The sequence below is a fragment of the Rhipicephalus microplus genome, unplaced genomic scaffold (genome assembly GCF_043290135.1).
Source record: "Rhipicephalus microplus isolate Deutch F79 unplaced genomic scaffold, USDA_Rmic scaffold_23, whole genome shotgun sequence".
Taxonomy (NCBI): domain Eukaryota; kingdom Metazoa; phylum Arthropoda; class Arachnida; order Ixodida; family Ixodidae; genus Rhipicephalus; species Rhipicephalus microplus.
Window position 1 is genome coordinate 9,554,938 of NW_027464596.1, and position 25,874 is coordinate 9,580,811.

At 44.8% G+C, this 25,874-nt stretch overlaps 1 protein-coding gene and 1 long non-coding RNA gene across 2 annotated transcripts; both read right to left on the reverse strand.

Annotated features, from left to right (window-relative positions):
• Window positions 1-1,077: 1,077 nt before the first annotated feature.
• On the reverse strand, window positions 1,078-1,533 carry LOC142786397 (uncharacterized). The gene is made up of 2 exons (XR_012889039.1): window positions 1,446-1,533; window positions 1,078-1,368 (listed from the first exon to the last, which is right to left on the reverse strand). It is a non-coding gene; the product is annotated as an uncharacterized LOC142786397 (long non-coding RNA).
• Window positions 1,534-3,824: 2,291 nt separating this feature from the next.
• Window positions 3,825-4,547, reverse strand: LOC142786424 (uncharacterized). Its single transcript, XM_075884110.1, has one exon. The coding sequence runs from the start codon at window positions 4,545-4,547 to the stop codon at window positions 3,825-3,827; it is 723 nt and encodes a 240-aa protein (XP_075740225.1).
• Window positions 4,548-25,874: the final 21,327 nt, after the last annotated feature.

Below are 25,874 nucleotides of genomic sequence, written 5' to 3' on the forward strand. Positions count from 1 at the left end.
AAACTTAAAAAAAAAAAAGCGTTTGCGTCGCCAGATAACAAATGAACGATCCACATTTGTCAGCTTATCTCATGCGCGGGGGTGTGTGACGTATCTGCGGATTTCATTTTCTCGGTTGCTTGCTAATCTTCGGAATATTAAGATACGAGCCAGACGCGCTGCCTGTTCTTCTGAACTATGTTAATGCAGGGTGACGTTCTCACGAAGGAACAGCCGAGCAGACGATAGGCCCATGTGCGCGCGTCATGGGACTGCGCTTACTCTCGCCGTTTGCAACTTGGCTCCGTCGTACGGCGCTAACGCACAAAGTCGGCGTTCGCGCACGATAGTTAAAAAGATTTGGGCGGCTGTACATGTGCAGAAGCTCCGCCCCCGTAGCTTTCCCTTCATTGCCATGAAAAGTTGTCCTCGTTGGAAGAAACCAGCTTGCAGTGGAAATGGAGGTCTTTGACAACGCTAATAGGGTGAACACCCTATTATTGTTCAGCAGTGCCTTCAGTTCATATACATCTGGCCATCCTGTTTGAGCATGTGTTGGCAGCAAGCACTCCGAGCTTCAGAAAAAGTCAGCTAGCCGCGCTGTTCACACGCTGGCTGTCCTCACCGTCGAAACAGTTTCATGTTGGAGCATATTACAGTTACATGTATTTCAACTTACACTTGTATCAGTTACTCTATTTCCCTGTTTCATAGATGACAAGATATAAAAGTTTAGAAATAATTTACTGTAGTAAATTTCTCATCCTGCTGTGTCAAATTACCCCCCCCTTCCCTTTTTCTCAGGGTCTCCCTATTTAAACTTTCACGCTACACAAAAAAAGTAACCTAACGCTGATGTGCTTCCTGGGTGAGAACTGAAATAGACAGGACGCAACATGCGTCAAACACTTCAGTCACCTTGGTCTCTCGCGATTCCCTCATCTCATGCGCGGGGGCGTATGAGATATACTAAGCTCTCCTGAACTTTTGCAACAGAGCGGACGGACCCGTAGCAGTACTGCAGTTTCGAGCTGACAAGGCACTGCACTACCGAAGACTGCCTACAGTCTATTCAGCAGCAAAACAAAACAGCATAAGTGCAAAAAGAAAAAAAAGCATGCGTTTATTGCTCCAGGAAGTATCTATGTGTGACTGCAACACTTCATACAGAACCAGTGACGCTTTAGGTCCTCCTTCTTCACTGAAGCACACGGCCTGTAATATAATGGAGAAAAGCATGTAAGAACATAAATTATGACCTTATGCCATCCTATACTTACCAGTGAAACCATTCCAAGCACTGATCACACAAAACCATTTTTATTTCGCCATCATCCTTTTTCTTGCATTGTGCACAGCTCCATATGTCTCCTTTTTTTTTCACAGCAACTGCAGACAAGGAACAGTTGCTCATGCATGGCAGTCACAAAACAATGATAAACGACCAGAAAGAGATAGGTTCTTACGGGATGATGAGAGCAACAGCCATGCCTCTGCGGTGAAGTATTTCTTCAGCTTTGGCAATGATACCCGGTGGTCTAGGAGGGCGCTCGCGAACTCCTCGGGGCGCACTTCAATATCACTCTCATCGAGAATTCCCCCTTCATTCAAAACACGTGCTACAGCCTCCTGGCCAGCAATGCCAGTTAGGATCACTGAAAAAAATATCCAGCACATAATGCACAAGCATGACAAGCCATGCCAATAAAGAACATTTCCTCAGATTAACCTTTCTTGAGGGATGTAGCTAGTGCATGTTTAAAAGTTCTTAAAAATTATGCATCTGATGAAAAATCATCACTAGAAACGTTTTCTGTTCCATTCCAAGCAAGTAATGATTGCACACTTCCAGAACGCTTGCAAAAGGCATATTTTCTTACACTTTTCTTGAGACCTCGGAGATAAATCCTTGAAAGGCACAGGACCTTCTCCTTGTCTCTTCCTCTTCATTGTTCTTTGGCGAATGCGCTTGGCAGGACGTCCTCTGCTTTTCACCACTGGAAGCTTTATTGGACAGCTTTTCCCTGTTTCCTCAGCTTTCTCCTGCACGTTTTTTACTACAACGGGTTGACCAGGATTGTCGGGTTCTTCAGCTTTCTCCTGCATGTTTTCCAGCTCAATGGCTTGACCCGAATTTCCAGCTTCCTCAGGTTTCTTCTGCATGTTTTCCACTTCAACGGCTTGACTATGAGGATTTTCAGCTGCTTGTGTGTCACACTCACTGTTACTGCTGGTGGCTAAATTTATAGAGCAGTCCCTTTTGTTCTCTTCACCTCCTTTGAGCCAAGTGCTATTCAAATCCTCCAAGAACCCGAGTCGTTGTGCAAAGATACCAGGTTGACAATCGGCCAACGTGTCAGCAAGTGACTTGAGTGTCCGCATAGCAAAATTGTATCGCTGATTACGGTTCATTTTTTCAAAATTTGGGCCAGGCATCGAAAGTATTCGGAGTTGGTCTGTGGGGGTGCTGTTCTCAGCAGCGGTTTGCTGATTTGGCAAGAATGCGGCCTGGTACCGTTTGAACCAGCGGCTTCGTACTGCTTTGTCCAAGTCAGGCTCAATGTCGTATTTGACGTACACGGCCAACAAGTGCCGGCAAGGCAACCCCATTTTGGAAGAGAAGGTGCAGCTGCACGAGTGACTTTCAATGGAAATATCATGCCACCTTTCTCCATTTGAAAATGTAACATGGTACAATTTTTCTTTTGTTTTCTTCACTTCAATATCATTTTCTGCAAGTTTGCTGAACTGCTTTCTAATTACTCCACAAGCAAACGGGGTCAGCACTTTAGCACATGCCTCTTCAATTTTATTATTGCTAGAGTGGTTGTAGAAGATGCATGTCTTCAGCAATGTTGCTGAGTGGGCCGACTTTCTTTCAATACTGCTTGATAAATCTAGCAGTTTCCTTACAGCATCATGAAGCTTTGTTGATGATGACAATGCCGTTTTTATGAAACCATTGTGCGCTTCAACTCTGTTAGTTGTGTTGGCTCCACAAGTGAACTCTTGGTCGCAGATGTGGCGAACCCACATGTTCTTAATTGAGAGCCAATTCTTCTCGAGGTACTCTATTGAGTCTTTGCTTGCAAACCTTGTGAACTCAGACTGTGCATCTTCAAATTTGCTTGAATTAGGGGCGTGCAGCATTTCATTGAATGTGGTCACCATTTTGTCACGTTCTTCAGCGGAACGTGCTAAGTGGCTAGCTGCTGTTCTGAACGCTTTCATCACATGAAACTGGCACAACTGTATTGATGGAGCAGATGGGAAAGCGCTACGAATTGCACTAATTTCGGTGAAGTCCTTGTCCACGACTATGACGCCAGTATTTTCAGAACAAGGGTTTTCCTTCACGAAGAGGTTGAGCATTTCAGTGACGTGGTGACACTGCTCAGAAGCAACAAAAGCATAAGCAATTACTTGGCTTTCTCCACACCCATCTTGCACGACAAATACAAAAAGTGGCATCTTTAACTTGTTTGTCCTATATGTTGCATCAAGCAACACCACCTCTGGGAAGGACTTATATGCTTGCTGCATGTGTGGCGTTTGAATAAACAAAATTTGCAGCTCCTCATTTTTATCTGTGATAGGAATTATCTTTGCCCGATGCTGCTGACGACACTTCTCTATCTCCTGAAGAAGTTGTTCAGCTTCGTCTCGGCCGTGACAATTTCGCTTGACATTGTGCAGATCCTGCGTTGTTACCACCTTTCCTGTTGGTAAAAGCCAGGAAAGAAAGACATGCATGAATAGCATGCACTGACAAAACAGGAAAAAATATTCGGAAGTCATAATTGAGCACTCTCAATGTTTAGATTACTATGTTTAGATTACTATGTTTAGATGTTTAGATTACTCCGCACAGCAAAAATATGGCGGCAAGGCAGTTGCATTGCTTGCCTGAAGGCACACGTGGATTCTTGAGCTGTGGCAGAAAATTTGTTTGCATTGGCAAGTGCATCAATGCTCGTCATCACTGCTGCTGCATCAAGCTCTTCTTTCACACGATTGTAGGCATATGGTGTCAGTAACTTTAAGTAAAGCTTTGTCGCCTCATCACCGTTGGTTACAACCCTTTGCTTCTGCAGCATAAGCGCTGCTTTGTGCATCTTCTCATTTCGCTGAGCGTAAATCATTGCGAAAAACCTCTCCACAAACATCTCGAGGGAGCTGAAGTGTTTGACAAGCTGTTTGAGCTTCGAGCTCATGTTTTCTGCAAGGTTCTTTGTGGCATTGAAGAAGTTGCCACACAACCATTTCGTTCCCATCACCCACTCGTCGTGGAGGGTGTGCCAATTGGCATCAAAGTACTCCACTACGGCCCTTGCAGCAGACATCTTTAGAAGGGCATACAGGTCCTGATATTCGTCCTCATTCTTAGCGTATACCATGCGCTGCAGGATATCTAACGCCGTTTCTTGTTCGCCTTTTGTAATGCCAAGCTTGGTGACACTAACCTCCCGCCGGAAAGCCTGCAGTGTGTGGAACGAGCATATGTGCAGTGCAGATAATGGGAACAGCTCTTTGACAACACTCCTCTTCTTGACGTCCTTGTCTGCCATTGTGACTCGCACTGAATCCCATTTTGGGTTCAGAGACTTGAAGGCTTCAACGAACCAACGTAGCGTTGCAGCATCCTCCGTTGCAAAGAGCCCAACCGAAACAATTTCGCTCTCACCGTTGCTGTTCTCAATGATTACAAGAAAACAGGCCATTCGTGTCTCCAGTAATTTGTAGGTAGCATCCATAAAAATCACCTATGGACAATCATGAAAAGACCTTTTCATGTAGTCATCTTGGAAGTAGATAGCTTGCAAGTCATTGTTTTCATCTTTCAAGACTCTAACACTTGCACGATGGTCCTGCTGCAGGGCTTGGACAACCTCAGGCAAGTTATTCCTTTGTGGGGCATTTTTTCCCTTTGCTGAAATATTGGAAAGGTCCTTCAACAGGACAGCGTTTCCACTTTCTTTTTGCATCTCTTGCCTTACCAATATCTTGTTGGCTTTGAGTTTCAACAGAGCACGAGCCTTGTCTTGCAGTTCAGAAGGGAGTGGCCTTTGCTGGGGTAGGTGCTTGAAAAGTTCTGGTACAACTGCATGATTGTGCTCGAGGTTTAGCGATCGTACCTCCAGATGGCAAAACAAAACAAGTAGTATAGGGTATCGCACCGGACCACACGCTCTCCTGCGTTTCTCTCGTGTTTTTCTGGCTACTGTTCAAATGACATCGCTGATAATCGAGCGCCTAACGCTCGCTGGCTCTTAATGCGCAACTCTTTTTTTTTTCCTATGCCGACTTCTCGCTTAGGGCAAAAGTTAACTGTGTTCTATCGAAGGTTGAGGTTGCCGAAACCGGCCACCAAAATTTTTGTCGCGGACATCACCGAAATACTGTGAACCAACGCAATGAATTGCATTTGGACGAAAAAAAGCAATGACACTGCCCGAATGCGTGTTCTCGATGCGTTTCGGGCAAGGTTCTGTTAAAGTGTTCTAGAAAGGGGTAGTGGGCTGACTGGAGGCCGTGCACTGACGCACTTTTTGTCTCACCTGGTAGATGGCGCCACCACCACCTGCAATGGAAGCGACGCGTTGCTGCTCTCGGCCAACGCAGCGCGAGGTTAGTTTGCCAGCGCTTCAAGCACAAACTACTCTTGTGCAACCCCTGTTTATAGCCATTTTCGTTGCTTTTCTTCTTTTGCCTGAGCATATTCTTGCTTTGGCCGTCGTTCTGGCGCATGAAGTATCGCTAAATATGAGCGCGTCATCAGCGGGATGCAATATATGCTGTAAACAGCCAGTTTTGTATTGCGCTTTCGCAGTTTTATTGCCTTTAGATAATTGATTTATGAAACCACTTTCTGCTTATGAAGCACGCCAAAGTGGAGGACTCCGGAAATTTCAACGTGAACTGACATCGATTGCCTTTAGATAAAAGAGACTAATGTTTTCATGATCACTAATTTAATAAGTTGCAGAGTGCCATATAAGCGGCTCACATTTCTCCACCAATATGCTAGCGTTTGTACTCAACAGTAACTTTAGTGAAGTCGTACTCTCACTAAATAAAACAATATTACTACAAGCTTAAGCACCTTACGCGCTCTCAGCTGATATATTCTCCTGAAAAGTGCAAGAAAATGTGTGGTAGTGCACAGAAGGAAAGATCTATCCTAATCATGCCCAAGAAATAAAAGTGAATTTGTAATGAAGGTGTGGAAAAAAATATAGACAACAATCGTTCACGGGAATAAGTTAAAAGTTTATTTGGTGGGGCAGCACAATGACCGTACTCCACAAAAGCCATGCATATCAATCACTTTCATTTTTTTTTTCTCAAAGTGAAAGCAGATGGAAAAAGCTGAAATAGCTTGAAGAGGGCCTTGCCCCATTATGTACTTATCAGCGTGTGCGACAAAGAGCATGTCTCCTAAAACAGCCCAATAGATGCTAAAAAAATATTCACTACTACAAATAATCACAAAGAGATGCTAAATATTTTCAATAGCACACTTAGCATAAAAAAGTACACAAAAACACATGAACACTCAACACATATTGTTCACACAATAAGTAAAGACACTGAATCAGAAGAAATACTGAAAATGACAAATAATAGACACATTTCCATTCAAATAACATGCATTTTTATAGAGATCTACAGATGTTCTCGTAGATCATATTAATCGCACTGTTGATGGTACGCCAAGGACCAAAGTCACCATTCACAATTGAATTAAGCAGAGTTGCCACTTAGTCAAGGGTTTATTGCCATAGTATGCGTGGCGAGTGGCAACATACTATTTTGCTTGTTTTTCAAATCTGGCATTCTCTTGTATTTGGGTCAGTGAAACATAAAAAGAATATTCAGAAAGGATTCATACATCAAGTTTAACCTACACTTGTAAAATCCACACAGGAACAATATTAAATTTTTAAAAATCCTCTATAGCAAGGGAAAAATATTTAACAGCAGCGGCTTATCTTTAAGTGCTTTGCTTTCTGGCGTTTGCCTGCTCTGTCTGTATTTAGCCCCTTAATGTAAAAATGAAGTCGTGTAACAAAGAATTGTATTATTTTTTTGAGAGAGCATTGAGACATGGCTTGGGCACCCAACCTCTTGCCAAAGCCTTGCTTTCACAATGGTCAGCACATCTAAAATGCTGTCTGCGTGGAGTTGTTCACAAGAAAAGCAGCCCGTGAACAAGTCTTCAAGCTTCTTTATGAACCGAAATAGGCAAGCACTTGGGTAGAGGAGTCCACCGTTGTCACGAAATAGTGTCAACCTTGCAAGCTGAAAGCTTTCGCCTGGGGCAGGCGCGGTAAGTAGTATCGAACAATCTTTACAATTGCTTTTCAAAATGCACTTTCGTGCCACGTAGCCAGCAATGTAAAATATAATTCTCGAGTCGCTCCTTGCAACATGCTGGCTGTGGTCCTGGGAAGGTATAACCAATGCCTGCGCATTCGTAGAAAAGCTCGGTGCCAAATCCATGCCTGCTGCATTTTGCGATGTGTCTCGTGGGCTACTAACTTCCAAAAAGGAACGTAGCGTGCCCTCTTCGCAGTAATGACATGCAGTTTACTGTAATCAAATACTGAGTTGGTGTTGGACGATCATTACTGCCAGAAGATTGCCTGATAATACCGAAAGGGTTTTCCAAAGGATCCTGGCTAGTTTTTGCAGTCATTCGGTATTTAAAGCCAACATTTTCAGTGAGATAGTCAAGCAACTCTAGTGTACTCGAAATGGTCACACATAGGCCAGCAGCAGTGGAATTGCTCAGAAAGCCTCCTCCACCTTTCGTATGCTGCTCCCATGCCTTGAGATAGGACAGAAAATCCTGCAGCACTGCTGTTCCTGATGAACACGGTCTGAGGGCTTCAGCAGGGAACCGCGATGTCATCACTTTAATGAGCTGGTGGATTTTGCTGAAATATGCAAAACAGCTGTTTTCATAATTTTGTAGTTTACATTGCATGATGCATTCTTCATAGTTATGAACGGCGCAAAACACACGAGACACGAAATGACGAAAAACACAAGGACGTCATTTTGTGTCTCGTGTGTTTTGCGCCGTTCATAACTATGAACCAAAACCAACTCGCCCAAATGTCGGTGCTAATGATGCATTCTATTAAGATATAATTTTCATTTACAAGTTGGTTATATCAGACATTTCACTACCTAATTTTAACCAGCATATGACAAGAGACGACTCACCTGAAGAACTCTTGTGTTACATCCATCCTTCCAAGTGTTGCTTCCAACTTGTATTTGTATAGGTGGAAAGCTTGGAGGACTTTTGTCCCAAAAAGCTGGAAGGCATAGATGACCCTCATCTTCTCAAATCCATTAGGATCCAGGTGACACCGTGTTATTCCCGGCATCACTTTAAGGGTCACGTTGGAGGAGTCTATTTTGTGAGCTTCCCTTACATGTTGCATATCAGCCTGCAATGAAATTAGGTGGACCATATTGAAATGCACCTGGTAAAGCTTGGAGATAATGTAAGCATATATCAAATCCAATGTGTGATATGCGTAAAAAACATCAGACTTACATGACCTGCAGGGGTGTTGAATCCAGACTTCAGCAGCGAGTTCCGTAGGCATTCGATGAGATGTGGGAAGTCAGATATAAAATATAGGTGCCGTGATGCATCACTGGGCTGTTCAATTTTCGAAGTAGTAGAGTTAGCTGTCGCTTGGATCCCAAGTACTTTCCACATATTTCTATTCCAACTTGCATCATCGCAAGTAATAAAATCCACAAAGAGCCCACTCTTTTCAGCTAGTATGGTTGCTTCAATGACAACTTTGGCGAGTGTGTCCCCTTTCATGTTTTCATGTGTAGCAAAGTAACCAATAACTTGACTCCATTTGCCTTGAAATGGGACGAAAAGGATAACCATACCGTGGTCACATGGTACACCTTTGTCCTTGGAAGTTGTAAATGAACCTAAATCCACAAAACCCTCAATTGCACCCGACTTCTTCTCTGAAAAATGTTCTGACAGTTTCAGTTCGTCGATGACCAATCCACCGTGTTTCTTCCAAACATCAAGCTCCGCTGTCTTTTCCTTTAGCTGCTTTAGAACTCTCTCACTAAAGCCAAACACAGTGCGGTATGCATGTACATAGCGCTTCAGGGTTGATTTACATGGAAGGGCTAGGATGTTATTGCGACGAAGGTGTTCATACAGGCGAGGGCTCTTCATCTTCATGATTAAGCAATCTAAAACCCAGCTTTTCGTATAGCGCAACCCATTGGGTTTTACTCTTGAAGCTGAAAAGCACTGTCTTACAGCTTCCTGCTGTCTTGGTGGAAGCCTTGCAATCTGTGCTTCTAAAGTTTATGTTTTTATAGCAGCATTCCTAATTTGCATTTGTTCCAGCTTCTTTTTCACACTTTTCAAGCAAGAAAACAATCTAGTGTTTCTTCTGGCCACAACACGCAACTTCAGCGCTGCATATTGGCAATTCCTTGTTGCTGTTCGCTTCACCCGGGCTCGTCGGATTTGCTGTGCTCGTTTCAAGTAGCGGCAAGACACACATTGTGCACCTGAAAGAAAGGTGCAGTGAATTAGGTTGCAATAACTGGCACGAAATCTTTCGTAGCGACAAGAGTTATAGCTGTCATACTAGTAAAAATGCACATTATAAATACCTTTTTTATCAACCTGGCCAAGACACTTAATGCTGAAGTACATTTCGTTGCATGTAACCACATGGTCCTTTAGCTTCTTCGTAAAAAATCGTTCTTCATAGTCTTCGTGAGATATTGCTCTAACGCAAATGCACATACGATCACTTGTTTTCAGCACTTCTTCTGCTGCTGCCTCTGTTTCCACGGTGCCTTCTTTCAACAGGGTACCTCTGATGAACACTTTGCAGTAGCTCGCAATGCGTGACTCAAAAAACATGACCACTTTTTCCGATCGTACTTCATTCTTCGGTGTCAACACGGACGTGCAGTACACAATGCCTTTGTGATCTGGAAAGATGTGCTTAGTCCAGTGCGGCGATGGTACCTCAAGACAGCTAAATAACGACATAGACTTGCGGTCTTCCTGCGGATTTTCTGAACAAGAAACTTCTACATCGATGGCCAGCTGTTCGTTTTCTGGCCTCGATGCTGCAGCGTCTGGATACGGAGTATTTACAGCGTTTGTGTGCAACACCGTCGAGTTGCCACTCGTGCACAGCCGGCGCTTCACTGGCGAAGCATGACTCTCAGACTTCCTTTTTCGAGGCGGCCTTTCTTTCACTGCTTTTTTGGTGAGATACGATGGCAAATTTGGCAAAATAGTGGGAACAGCGTCACTGCTCAACATAGGCCTCCCGCGTGGGATCCCCACTTCTTTATCGCCGATGGTGTGTACATAATCGCAAATTACGTACCGAGGCTCGAAGTGGAGTTCACAAACCGCACTTGTGTCTTCGAGTGGCTTGTCCGCACGGTGTAAATTATTCTCCCACAGTCTTCTGAGTCTCTCATCCCTGGGGACGACGAACAGTGACGGTTTTCGAGCACCTTTCACGTGAACGTAGCCCGTCTGGCATCCGGGCGCATAACAATGGTTCTGGCGACGTGGTGCTATTCCGCATTAAGTGTTGATGACCGCGAGGTGTTCACTACCAATCTACATTATTCACAACTATAAGAACTGAAAAAGGGAACGTATTGACAAAGCACTGCTCGGCCATAAACCTGCAGCGACGACGACACACAGCCAACACAGAAGCGGAGTGAAAAGGTGAAAACTCCCATTGCTGACGATGGTAGCGCCGCCACGCGGGCACTCAAGAAAACGAAAACTCGTTGACATTTTTTGCGCCACGGCAACGTACTCTCTCCCCGTAGAGTGGGCTCACTACCCATTATTCTAGAACACTATAGTTCTGTCGCAGAACACCTATACATTACCATTTATAGAAGGGAAACTGTAGCTTTGACAGTGCAACGAAAATAAGGGTAGCGGTGGCGTTGTGAACTAACTTATCCGACCGACAGATGGGGATGTACAACCGGCGCTGTACAAGCACTATATCATCTGCGTACATTATTGCACTACCAGCATTAATATACGCAGATGATATAGTGCTAATGGCCGACAACAAGGAAGATTTGCAGAGATTGATGGACATCTGCGGTAATGAGGGAGATAGGTTAGATTTCAGATTCAGTAAGGAAAAAGCTGATAAAGGCATTGGGTCCGAAGTCTAAACAGACTTTGAGAGAGGCAGTCAGCAGAACAATAATCGATGGTGAAGTCCCCGATGGATGAAAACTTAGGATGAGCATGATCTATAAAGGAAAGGCTGACAAAGCTGACATAAACAACTACCGTCCTATAACAGTGACATCAGTGGTCTACAGCCTAACGATGCAGATTATAAAGGAAAGACTGCAGGCATGGATACAGGATGAGGGGGTGCTGGGGGAACTGCAGAATGGGTTTCGGAAACACAGGAGGTTTTAAGGCAATTCGTTCTCACTGACGCAGTGCATCGAAATAGCAGAAAAGGAACTCAGACCCCTGTGGCTAGCATTTCTGGATATCAAGGGAGCGTACGATAGCGTGGTTCAAGAGGACTTGTGGGTAATACTGGACACACTAGGTATAAAAGATGGAGTCACTAATCTTCTAAAGGAAATCTATAAAAGTAACAAGGTAGTTATAAAGTTGAAAAAAACAGGTATCCAAGGCCACAGAGGTGAAACGGGGGCTTAGGCAGGGGTGTCCTCTGACACCCTTGTTATTCATGACGTACCTACAAGGCCTTATTAGAGGCCAAATTAGAGGGAAGTGGACTTGGTTTCAACCTCTCTTTCGTCAAACAAGGAAAACTCATTGATCGGGCACTACCAGCATTAATGTACGCAGATGATATAGTGCTAATGGCCGACAACAAGGAAGATATGCAGAGATTGATGGACATCTGCGGTAATGAGGGAGATAGGTTAGATTTCAGATTCAGTAAGGAAAATTCAGCAGTCATGATTTTTAATGATAATGAAGGTTGTGAGCTTAGGAAACAGGAAGTCACGCTAGAGATAACAGATAAATACAAATATCTGGGCGTATGAGCAGTGGGACCGAGTACCTAAGGGAACAAGAAATGTACATTACGACTAAAGGTAACAGGGATGCAGCAGTGATGAAAAACAGGGCAATATGAAATTACAATAGGTATGATGTTGTGAGAGGAATATGGAAAGGCGTCATGGTTCCTGGTCTGACGCTCGGCAATGCGGTCTTGTGCATGAGATCAGAAGTTCAAGCAAGATTAGAAATTAAGCAACGTTGAATAGGTAGGCTTGTCTTAGGAGCTCACGGGAGTACACCAAATCAGGGAGTACAAGGTAATATGGGATGGGCATCATCTGAGGGTAGGGAAGCTAGCAGCAAGATAAAATTTGAGAAGCGATTGCGAGAAACAGGGGAGGAGCATTGGGCTAGGAAGGTTTTCAGCTACTTGAACATGAAGAATATTGATACAAAATGGAGGAAGCGAACCAGAAAATTGACGGGAAAAATTGATAGGTAGAAAACAGCAAGAGGCCAAACCAAAAAGCATTATCGGTTAAGAAGAAGATGAAAAAAGATAAGACCGATATGTGGAGAATCGGCATCATTAAGAAGTCCGCACTAGAGATCTATCGAAATTTTAAGTAGGAAATTGCCAAGGAAAGGATCTATGATAATACTCGGGGTGGTTCTCTACTGTTAGAGGCGAGGACGGGAGTATTGTGAACCAAGACATATTAGGCCAAATATGAAGCGGTAGACACGGTTTGCACTGCGTGTGGAGAGGAGGAGGAAACTGTCGAACATTTGATAATGTTCTGTAAAGGGCTTTACCCTATAGTTCAGGATGATGGTGCAAAGTTTTTGAAAGCGCTGGGGTTTAGAAACAGGGAGGGCAAAATAGACTTTAAGTGGGTAGAATTAACTGGAAGAAAGTTATCTGACTGGTGGCTAAAGTCAAAGCACGAGTGAAAATTAAACCCTTCACTGCAAAGTGCCAGTCCTCAACTTCAATAATTAAAGGGGAAAAAAAGATAAATCTAGTGGTCAATTCACTAAATATTATGGCTAGGTGGCGTTAGCCGCCGCCTGATCTAAAGGGTACAGCCACATCCATCCATCCATCCATCCATCCAGCGTTGCTGCTATATGCGGCGGTGCTTCTACATGCGACTGGGGTTTAGGGACAGGAAGGGCAAAATAGACTTTAAGCGGGTAGAATTAACAAGAAAGAGGTTATCTGATTGGTGGCTAAAGTCAAGGCACGAGTGAAAATTAAACCCTTCAATACACAGTATGAGTCCTCATCCTCACTATATAAAGGGGGGAAAAAAGTAAATCTAGTTTTTGGTTCACTAAGTATTACGGCTTGGTGGCGCTAGCCACCGCCCGATCTAAAGGGTACAGCCAAATCAATCCATCCATCCATCCATCGGAAATAGCTGTTATGTAATATAGCTGTCGTTCTGGGTTGCTAGCTGTGGGTTCCTCGTGCCGGTTGCTTGTGGTTATTCAATATAAATAAATGTATATGCCTCAATATATTCACTTACCGAGTGTAAATGTTTTCAACTGTGTTTCGTGTGTCAGCTGCGTAGGTCTCCTGGCTGCAAAGGTGCCAGGAGATCAAGGGCTCGACTGGCATTAACGCACACAACACGAGTGACAGAGTGAGCTTCATAATGTTTTATTACAAGGTTAAAAATCATTCAATACGCCAGCGAGCAATCACACAAAAAAACAATTTGATTACATCGTGAGGTAGTGGTTTTGAAAGCACGAACGCACAGCCGAGAAGACTTGAGCTACAAAATGTATGCATACGCCCGTGTAGACTATAATACAGTAATTTGCCTATTTCATCATGCCAATTTTACGCAGCCTCTTTGAAACAATCTAGCCGGTAGCTTTGCCGAAAGAATACGGTTAGGTTGCGATCTGTTTAACTCTTGACTTAAGGTTATGAAACCAACAAAATTCAGATTTTTTTCTGATAAACTACTGGCTCCTTGCTCAACATGTTTCTACCATCTGTAGTAGGTAAGGTGCCAGAGAATGTGGGTGCGCACGACGGCTGCACTTGCTTTGTAAACTATAAAAAAACTAAGCGACAAAACCAATGTGGCTGCCCTGACGGGCGTTCTGTTAAGGTGTACTTAAATTAATATATGCATTAAAAACCTCAGGTGGGCCTTATTAATGCGCAGTACCCACTATGATGTGCCTCTTGACGGTATCGGCACGTGATTTTGGCACGCAATCACCTAAATACTAATAACGTATGGTTCTAAGAATGCAACAACTGTTAAACTGGTTAAGTGAACCTAATAAATGCACCCTGAAATGCGTGGAAAATTATCCAAACTTTTTTTCTGCAGAAGCAATCGGCTAAGTTGTGTTCATAAGAGACAATTGTTGACTCGTAGCACAGAATTTGTTGCAGCTTGCATCTGACCGCGAACAAATGGGCCGGGACGATTCCCACCACGCTTGGTTACGGAGCCCACTTGTCTGATGACAAGTGCCCAAAAACTAATAGGTATGGTCTAGTCGTTCTGTGCGTTCCTGCTTATCAAGTAACCACTTCATTCACAACACAGATTCACAAAAACCACTCCGTAATCACAATCACAGGTCATGAGTTCCTTGGATTGTTTATTCTTCATGCTCAAAACAATCGTGAAACAGCAGTACATAAGTACACAAAAAGGCCTCAAGTTGCTACGTCAATTTTTGCAGCTTTTTGCGGTAGACTTCCAAGCCTTTGCTTGGCTTATTTCTCTGTTTTTAAATTTCAAATACCAGAGAATCCTAATATGTACAAACATTTGCAGGAACAGTGATCACTGCAAAATGGGCCATTGGTCACCTCTATCATCATCCAAAACAATTTCTCTGACACCCCTTTCAAGTGGGCTACAGTACATATCTGAACAGAAAATGCCTTCTCTAGTTTTCTGACAAAATTGAAAGCTGCTTCTGTAGGCACTGTAAAATTTCCTAGAGTCTTGCCCTGCACCTCCACTGCTTTGAACATCATGTATAGTTGGCTAGGCGATGACAGATCTTGGCTTTTGTCTTTCAAAAGATCCCTGCAGTGCGAATATGGTGCCTTTTTCAGAAATGCTTGCACTAGGTATCCCAATACATAACAAACTATGTTTGATTCTAGTACATCTGCTGGCTCTTCAGTGCCTCCAATGTCTGAAACTTTTGAGCTAGAGGCATCTGCCACTGCAGGACCTCCCTGATCAAGTCTTAAGTTCTTCAGCTCAGTTAGAAGATCAGCCTTATCTGCTTCACAGTTGCTGCCATCAGACAGCTTGAATAGCTTACCAACAATAATATGCCTGTGGCCAGCCAAGTTACACTCCCGTAACATGTATAAAATATTAAGAATTAGTGTAAATTATGCTCATGCAACGCTGAAAACAGGCCCAATGTCAGAAGTCTTTTCAACTGAAAAGACAAACTTGCGAATCATAGCTGGAGCATGTCTTCAACATGCAGTAGGGTATTCTAAAGTACATTGAATTATTGATGAATTGCATGTGTGTTAGCGGCTTGTATATATATGCATGGACTGAACCAGACTGATTCGAAGCAATCTATTTAGCAGCTTTAAAGACTTTCTAAATTTTTTTCAGCTGTTTGGCAGCAATAACTAAGCTTGACTGCATGTTGTTATGACCGTCGTCAGTAGGCGGCATGCTGTCGCTGAGAAGCGTAGCCGGGCAGCGTTCCCACGCCTGGAACCCCAGTTCTCTCGGAACAAGCGTCCAGAGCTGACGGGGGAGCGGCGCTCTTTTTAATCCTCAAACAAGTAGCCGACTGGCCGGCTGCCTATGCCCGCCAGGTATTGTCCCTGCTAGCCAGAGGATGAGACGTCGTGTAGCCACGACGCCGTAAGCCGTTCCAGAGAGGACAACAAAGACAGCATCTTTCTTGGAAGAAACCGCGGCTGCCGCCACAAATTGCCCTGCTACTTGAGCAGACAGATCGGCGGACTGTTTGATGTATGCTGTGAGGAGCTTGGGACCCCTCGACCAGCGGCACACACACGACGAGGAAGAGCCCCTCTGGCGCCACCTTGCAGTGCAGTGATCGCGACTCAGCACCGGGATCCACAACAGCTGGCCCCAGTGGTGGAATCCACCACAACTGGTTAGCAGCGGTGGGATACGACTCAGACCCCGATTCACAACAACTGCCACTCTTAGAAAAAATGGAGTGACGTTCTCTCCATTTAGGGAGAAACGGCAATGTCCCCAATGTTCGTCTTCCGATGGAGCAAAATTGCTCTATCCGCCACGGAGAAACGTGTTCCTCTATCGTCAAAATCAACATGGCGGACGCCAAGCCAGTGACGCGAGCGCTAGATTTAGGCCTATCAACGACATCGAATCTCGACAAATAAACAGCATGCGCGACTGGGCAATGTAAAAACGATACCATTCAGCGTAATATGAAATTATATCGCAAATAAAACGAAGCGGCCAGACCCGTGGTGACAAGAACCACGCGTAACAACAACGCTGATCGCGCATTTCACTTGCCCGTGCACTTACATGGCAGTCACAAGAATACCGGAAATACTGCAAAATGATTGTCACACAACAAGTAAACGTAAGGCTGTCTTTATTTCTCAAAGCATTAGCCAGTGTAGCGGCATTGTGCGCGTGTTTACGAGGGCATGGCCATGACAACTTTTGTCGACAACGAGCTGGTGAGAAGAACGGTCCCACTTTCGTGTTTCAGCTCAACTTCATTCATGCGGCTCATAATCCTTCGCAAATTTCACTTCACATACACACGGTCGCACAGGGCATCATCGCTGCTTTCGCAGACACAATTTTCTCGAAACGTGTACGCTCCACGTGAATAACTTATTGCAGCAGTAATGCACCAGCGCATGCATGGGTGACTACATAGATAAATGTACGTCGTTATGTATACGATGTGGATCTCTGATAGAACTATACCCTTGAAGTAGAAAGTAGCTAGCACCACCTAGAGAAAAGTGACATTACTGAAAGGAATAATTCACTAGATGGATGTTTCACAGTATAGCTATACAGGATAACATCACCACCACAGCCATGAAGTAAAATAGTAACTCGCGCCATCTAGAGGAAAAGATTGATACTAAAAAAACTTTACGGTGCAAAAAAAGGAATAAGGGTCTTACAGAGAATGAATGATTACATGCAACAAAGTCAGACGTTATTTTACATCTTATAATGTTGACAGCAGTTTACTCAACTTGCTGTATTTCCCACACACAATCAGCCACACTCAGTGATAGTTTCATACATCTAAACACACAAAATTCCACACTCAATGGAAGTTGCATACACGTTAATACATATTATTTAAACACAACACACGTATACAACGTAACATATGTACATCGAACAGCCAAACACAGTCACCAGCACTTTTTTTTTTCTTTATTGCCTTCTTGACTACAGGTCAAGCTAATATGACAATCACTATCACACGTGTTTCATGCGTGATAACGCGTCAAACAAAGATATTATATCTTAAACACAGTCGGTTTGGCGTAGTATGCTATCGTACAGACACTGTGATGTGAGGGTTCTATCCGTTAATGAGTGTTTCGTGGAAGCTGTTAACATCTTAAACACAGTCGGTTCGGCGTAGTATGCTATCGTACAGACACTGTGATGTGAGAGTTCTATCTGTTAATGAGTGTTTCGTGGAAGCTGTTATAAAAGAGCACAGTCACCAACTTTTTTTTTTGCTTTATTGCCTGTTTATAGGCGCATACATCATACCACAAGCAGAACAAAAACAAGCAGTAACAGTCCGACAGACATTTAAAATTCCCTAAGTGCTGCCAAGGGCTCCACGCTCGACAACCACTCAGGTAAAATCTCCTGAGTTTTCTGCAGTTCAACGTACTTGGCCATACATTTACGGAAATACATTCGTGCAGGCCGTGCATCCTGATCGCGATAAAAACCCGCCATACGGGCCCGCCATAAACAGTGAAGTCCACATAGCATAATCAAATCAAAAGGCATTCCCTCTTCGCCCATTATTGGCAGAAATCTTATACCATATGAATTTAAAGGTAATTCTTTCTGTAACGTCCTTTGAAGTACATCCCAAAAATAGACTCCCTCCCAACAATGTAAGAAAACATGGTCAATATTTTCCGGTTTTTTACAGATAAGGCAATTTGTCCCCCAAGGTAAGTAAAAACCACGGTCTGCTTGAAATGTCCTGACTGATAATGTACCTGTGTGCAGCTTGAAAAAAAAAAAGACTTCGCACCAGGAGCCACTTGCATTCTCTTCACTCGTTTAAGCACATCTTTCCCTTCACCTCCAGCGTACTTGGCACGGTACAGCGGTTCAGGTAAAACAACATCGCATACATTTCCCTTCACCTCCAGCGTACTTGGCACGGTACAGCGGTTCAGGTAAAACAACATCGCATACATCTTTGTACAACTTCTTTCGAGTCACTGAAAACAAATATTCATTGGAAAATCTAACAGATGAAAACCGTACACTTAGAATAACATCTTTAAGATACCCGCGCAGAGCACCGGTCATGTCATTTGTGCTAACCACATATCCAGGTAAAGCCCGCATCAGTCTCATTTGGCACACTGTACGTAAGAAAGGGTCCCTTGTGTAGCGAAAAAAAAAAGAACCTATTTACGACTTGGCGAATGAAAAGATGTGTTAAACCAAGCCCTCCGTGTTTCACTTTTCGAAACAGATTAGTTCGACTGCATCTCTCCCAGTTCGAAGCCCACACGAACACTGCGAAGATGCGATGGAACTTCTGTATGTTTGCCCTTGAACAATGCAATACTTGCATCACATATTAAAGTTTTGAGGCAAAGAAAAGATTACAGGCAGTCGCCCTAGCAAACACAGACAGAAGATTACCGTTGCATCTATTAGCTTTCGCGCGGATTTCTTTCGCTTGTTCTTACCAGTAGTTCTCATTATCTTTATAAAATTCCAGTGGAACCCCTAAGTACTTGACAGGTGTGGTCACCCATTTAACATTGGCAAAATAGTCTGGTTTTGACGACCACTCTCCATGCCAGAAACCCAGACACTTTCCCCAGTTTACTAGACTGCCAGTTGTCTTGCCGAACCTTTTAACCACACTGATGGTAGTGGTAACACTATCTTGATCGATACAACAAACAGCCACATCGTCGGCATATGCCAAAATTTTAACTTTGGATTCTTGTAATCTAAAGCCACGAATGCAACTGTTTTGAGCTATTGCTAAGCACAATGATTCTATATATAAACTGAAAAGTAGGGGACTCAGCGGACAGCCCTGACGGACAGAACGCTTTATGTTAATTGTATCTCCTAGCGTCTTATTGATTACCAGTCGGGTTGTGCAGTTCCGATATGCCATAGATACTCCATTTCTGATTACAAAACCAACGTTGACATGGTCAAGAATGGCAAGCAGAAGGTTGTGGGAAACACAATGAAAAGCTTTCTCGAGATCAATCGAGATAGAATGGCTACCCCTACTTGATTGGCATCGCTACACTCGAGCACGCAGCGCATCTTGTGTATATTAGTCACAATGGAGCGTCCCATAATCCCCCATGTTTGGTGAGGCCCTACCAATTCTTTGATTACCCCTTGAAGTCGTCGTGCTAGTACTTTCATTAAAATTTTGTAATCACAATTAGTTAGTGATATCGGTCTATACGAAGAAACTAATTTTAACTTCTCCGAGTGTTCTGTCTTAGGTATCAAAACTGTATGTGCTTCACTAAAGGACCTAAGGAGGCCATTAAGTTTATAAGCTTGATTGAAGACATCTGCAAGTACTTGGGATAATTCATTTTTGAACTCCTTATAAAACGAAGCACTAAGCCCGTCCGGCCCTGGAGATTTACCAGGATTCATTTTATCTATAGCCCTTTCTACTTCTGTTGGCGTTATAGATAGCTCTAAAGCTGATTTGGTGTTATCTGACAACTTCGGCATTCTGCTAAGGAACTCCTGCTTAAATGCCTCTGAATCAATGGGCGTGGCAGCGAAGAGTCCTTCGTAGTGTTTGCCAAACGCTCGTCCTATGCTCTCATTGTCTGAAACTTCGATACCGTTGACTTCAATGTCATCTATATGACTTCGTCTGGCATGACTCTTCTCTAATCCAAGCGCTCGCTTCGTCGGGCGATCATCCACAGTCATTGATGTTGCTCTGGCTCGCACTAGGGCTCCGCGATAGCGTTCCTCCTCACATACCTCTATCGTCTGTTTGATACTCTGCAAATCGTCACCATATACTCCAGGTTTTTCACATTCAAGAGCTGTTAGTCTCTCAAGTGTTCATCTAAACTCTTTCTCATTCTTCTTAGATTCAAAAGATAAAACGCTAGATCTCTCTATTGCTTTTATTTTGATTCGCTGCTTGAATAGCTCCCATTCTTCTCCTATTTTGTCCATACACTCTATGTTAATATTACTTATTTCTTTAATAACTGATGCGCTAAACGACTCATCCCTTAAGAGGTTAGAGTTCATTTTCCACTGTTCCCAAGAAAAGGCGTTCCTTTCTTTTTTTGACCCGATATTGCATTTTACAAGACAGTGATCGGAAAAGGAAACAGGGACAACATTATAACTGCTACACTGGGATATCGCATCTGCAGTAAGGTAAAGTCGATCCAATCGGGCATTTCTTGTGCCTTGAAAGTGGGTATACTTCACATCTCGGGAGCTATGCAAACACTCCGCTACATCTACTAATTCGCGTTCAATAATCACCTGTGCCAGGACATCACTGCTTCTATCTTTAACGATGCGCCTGCTTGATCTATCACTTTCATTCAAGACACAGTTGAAATCACCCACCAATAAGAGTTTCCTACCGGTACACATATGTTGTCGTAAATTGGAAATAAACCCCGATCTTTCCTGGTCAATAGTTGGAGCATAAACACATATAATGCGTCATTCAGTGTCACAATAAACAATGTCACACCATACTACTCGGCCTGAAGAGCAAGAAAAGACATTTTATATGACTAATCCTGGCAGTTTTCTAACAAAAAGAACACATCCCCCTGATGTGCCTATGGCCTGGCTCACAGTGGCAAAATACCGTGATGTAAACTTGAGCACCATGCTCCCAGTCTCCTCCTCACCTTCAACTTTCGTCTCCTGCATTGCAAGCACATCCAGACTTTCTTCCAATAACAACCGGCAGACTTGGCTTTGCTTCTTCTTTGAAGCCAAGCCTCTAACATTCGGCGTGGCGAAGCTAAATGATACTTGAGGCGCCATTACAACCATGTGGAGGAGTTAAACCCGGAGCATGGCGCTTACCTTGCACGTCTAGCACTACGCTAGACGCCTCCAGGACCGGCCGACTGCCTGATTTCACTGCACAGTAGAATTGAATTTTTCTCAGCTTTCTTGTCCGTGGTGCCACCAGCTCTTGCTCTCATGCTGGTGCGTCTGCCAGTCGGCGTTGTTGGGACTCCGGGTCCTGCCGGTCTCGTTTTCGGTAGCTGGCCCCGTCGCAGGATCCATCGTCCAACAATTCAGCAAGAAGGAGCGCCCGAACGAACGACAGAGGTTTATTTACATGTAGAGAAGTGATCAACTGATCCAAGGAGAGAAGAGTGAGAGATACAAAACGTCTTCGGCATTTTATAGCGCCGCGTTGTTGACACTGGGCGCCTTGTCCGCATCGTCAGCCAATACGGTGTCCCCGGCACCTCGGCCACGAGGGAGGGGGAAACACCTCTCACAACACATGGAGTGGCACAACCTAACACGATGTCCATATATGATCACAGCGCCCTAAAATGTTGCCAAACATGGTCACGAATGCACAGCAGATTCCGGAGTTCTCCCGGCGAGAGGAGGAACCGGAATGGGGAGGTGGGGGTGGACGACACCGTCGGTCAAGAACCGGTTCTCCCCCAAACTCTTCTTGCTTGGTTCCCTAGGGCCGGTCGTAACAGTCTCTCGCGCGGGGGGGTGAAGATCTCGATGGGCTGAGGTTTGCAGCCACTGTCCAGAGAGATCAGTGCCGGCAGTCGGTTTGGTGACGACCGTCTTTGATGAAGTAGAGGGCAACACCTGCTTCATTGTGGGCTCAACAGACATCACATACGCACATGAAAACACAACTACTCAGCCGGTGAGCGCCGGACAATTCCGCCAAACTCCACCAGGCAATTTTCCCCTTTAACTGATATTAAAGGAAATACACAATTTATTCAAAATGTTACTCACACTTTAAGGTGACACAAAACAACAACACTGGAAGCACACCGAACCCGAAACCCTGGATAGCCGTGTCTTCAACGTTTTCAAACAAGTACACCTAAAAGAGTAAAAAAACAATCACTAGCTCTTGTCTAGGTCAGGAAAAAAAAAAATGCCAGAGTTCTCGAGACATCCTCTCGCGTCAGGGGCATCGACTTAAGCCATCAGCGTTGCCATGGAGTACACCCTTTTCGTAGCGTATTTCAAACGTATATTGTTGCAAAACGAGGCTCCAACGCAGCAGGCGGTCGTTCTTAGAGGACATGGTCTGTAGCCAGGTGAGAGGACAGTGGTCCACTTCCACAATGAACTTGCTTCCGGCAATATAACAAGCCAGTTTCTGGACTGCCCAAACCAAGCACGCACATTCTTTTTCGCTAGCGCTGTAAACCTGCTCGCGAAGGGTGAGTTTCCGGCTAACATAGAGGACGGGGTGCTCTTGATCCCCCTCATCCCTTTGACTAAGAACTGCCCCCATGCCTCTATCACTAGCGTCGCATTGGACTATGAAAGGCCTCGAGTAGTCCGGTGAACTAAGCAAAGGTTGGCTCGACAAGGCCGCTTTCAAAACGCGGAAAGCCTTTTCTTTCTCTTCATCCCAGTCGACCATTTGGGGCTCGGTCTTGCGCAACGCGTCAGTAAGAGTGCTGGCAATGTCGGAATATCTAGGGATGTACTTACGATAGTAACCAGCTATTCCAAGAAAAGCCCGAATATCGGTTTTCGTTCGGGGCTGGGGAAAGTCTCGGATAGCTGCCACTTTCATTTCAGAGGGACGGCGATGCCCTCGACCGATAACATGCCCGAGATAGAGTACCTCTGCTTGTGCTAGCTGACACTTGGGCGCCTTTACAGTTAAACCTGCTTCGCGTAGGCGTGTCAGTACTGCTCTCAAATGCGCCAAGTGTTCTGGCCAGGACGAGGAAAACACGGCGACGTCGTCCAAGTAAGGCAATGCGAAGTCCTCTTGACCCCGCAAAACCTTATCTATTAAGTTTGAAAAACAGTAAGGCGCGTTCTTTAGGCCGAAACTCAACACTTTAGGGCGGAATGTCCCCAATGGTGAAATAAATGCAGCATACCGGCTCGCCCTCTCGGTGAGCGGCACCTGCCAGTAACCTCTGACTAGGTCTAGCGTTGAGATAAATTGCGCGCTGCTTACCCTCTCGACGCGTTCCTCAATGTGGGGAATTGGGTATGTCTGATCCTTGGTGATGAGGTTTAACTTACGATAGTCTACGCAAGGACGCAGATCTTTGCCGGGTACCTCCACAAGAATTAACGGGGAAGTGTAATCACTTTCACACGGCTCAATCACGCCCAATTCCAGCATCCTGTTAACCTCTGCTTTTATTAGCTCAAGCCGGCGAGGTGACACCCGATACGTCTTAGATCTTACCGGTTCGGACGAGGTAAGCTCTATGTCATGAGTGAGGACGGATGTCCGACCTGGCTCGCTTACAAATCTGTCCTGAAACTCGGTCAAAAGACCACGCAATTCCTGCTTCTGCTTCATTGTCAGCTGTGACTTTGATACTAAATCCTCAACTCTTTTCTCGATCGGGACTTCGTCCGATTCGGGAGCTAATTCAGGAATTTCTGCCGGAACCTCTTCCGGAACATTTAAAGTCATGTTCACGATGGCTTCCCTCTCTTTATGGGGTTTGAGTAAGTTGCTATGATACACCTGGTGTACCTTACGACTTCCTGGTAATTTTACCACATAGTTGGTGTCAGACAATTTTCGAGTAATTTCGGCCGGGCCGACCCATTGCACTTCAAGCTTATTCTTTTGGGAGGGCCTCAACAACATGACCCTGTCTCCTACAGCAAAGTGTCGCGCTTTAGCTGTCCGATCGTAGTAAAGCTTAGCCTTCTGCTGTGCTTTGGTCGTCGCACTCTCGGTCAGTTCTCGGGCTTTTGTTAGACGATCCAATAAGGTGAGGACATATTCCACTACTACAGGATCATCACCCTGATCTTCCCACGACTCTCTCAGCATACGAAGAGGAGACCGCAGTCTGCAGCCGTAAACAAGTTCCGCTGGCGTAAACCCTGTTGTCTCATGTGGTGCAGTTCTTAGTGCAAACATCGTTGCAGGTAAGCACATTTCCCAGTCAGTTTTTCGTTCAAAACATAAGGCTCTTAACACCACTCCCTTCATCACGGAGTGAAGCTTTTCTATCGAGTTCGACTGCGGATGGTAGACTGAACTATGCAATAATTTCACGCCACACCGCTCTAGAAAGGTTGTCGTTAAGGCACTCGTGAAAATGGTGCCCTGGTCTGATTGTATCTCGGCAGGAGAGCCTACCCGGGCAAACACGGACAGAAGTGCGTTCACTACTTCCACGGAACTTAGCTCTTTTAGCGGGACCGCCTCTGGAAATTTAGTAGCTGGGCAGATTAAGGTCAGGATGTGACGGTAGCCTGAAGTTGTCTTGGGCAAAGGACCTACTGTGTCAATTACCAACCGACGAAAGGGCTCCGTGATTACGCGTACCAGCTTCATTGGAAATTTCGCCTTATCTCCCGGCTTACCCACTCGCTGACACACATCCCAAGATTTTACAAACCTCTCTACATCTTTAAAGCATCCAGGCCAGTAGTATTCCTGTAAAAGACGATTTTTCGTCTTCTTTACGCCTAAGTGGCCTGACCATGATTCTCCATGCACCAAACTAAGCAAATCCTGACGATACGCCTGAGGTACGACTACCTGGTCAAACTCTACTCCTCGCCTATCTAGATATTTTCGATAGAGTATGCCGCTCCTCTCTTGGAATCTCACATTTCGTTTGGCGATTCCCTCTTTCGAACTGTCCTGGAATTGCTTAAGCGTCGGGTCCCCCTTTTGTTCGGTTATTAATGAAGCGGGGCTCACCTGCAGCAGCCGACTGAAATTATCCGAAGTTGGCATGACACACAACTCTTTTGTAGTTCTTAGTACCTGGAATGTGTCACCCTCTGTGCTATCCTCTGTACTACCAGGAAGCGGCTGGGGAGCAACGGCATTTTCTTTTTGCTCGGTCAACGAGGCGTAATTGACCCCTTCCAATTCGGGAGGAGGTTCATCGTCGCCTTTAGGAATGGCTGCCTCCGCAACTACGGCTTCTGCAGCCTTTTCTCGCACAAGTCGATTTGTTACCGTGGTGTCCAACTCGCAACCAGGCCCGTTGTCGATTTGAGGCTTGTTTGCCTCAGTGAATGTTGCTCTCGCAGCCAGCGCACGTGCCTTCGATCTAGTCAGTGCCTGCACTATGCCTTCTCCCAACGTTAGACCTTTCTCCTTCAGCATTTGATCTGACTTATTTGAAAATAAGTAAGGATACTGAGGGGGTAGATATGGCGATACCGCGGCTTCCGTTTCCAACGTTCCAAATGCGCCTTTAAGGACAACTTTAGCTACGGGAAGGCACTGACTGTTTGCTTCTACGGCTTGTCTAATCCAGGCACAGTCTCCTGAATACTGTCCGGACTGAACAAAGGACGGATGAACTACGTCCATAGTGGCTGCGGAGTCTCTAAGAACCCGACACTGCTTGCCGTTCACG

Excerpts from the sequence above, each read along its gene's own strand:
- LOC142786424 (XM_075884110.1), bottom strand. The coding sequence starts at position 4,547 with ATGGCAGACAAGGACGTCAAGAAGAGGAGTGTTGTCAAAGAGCTGTTC.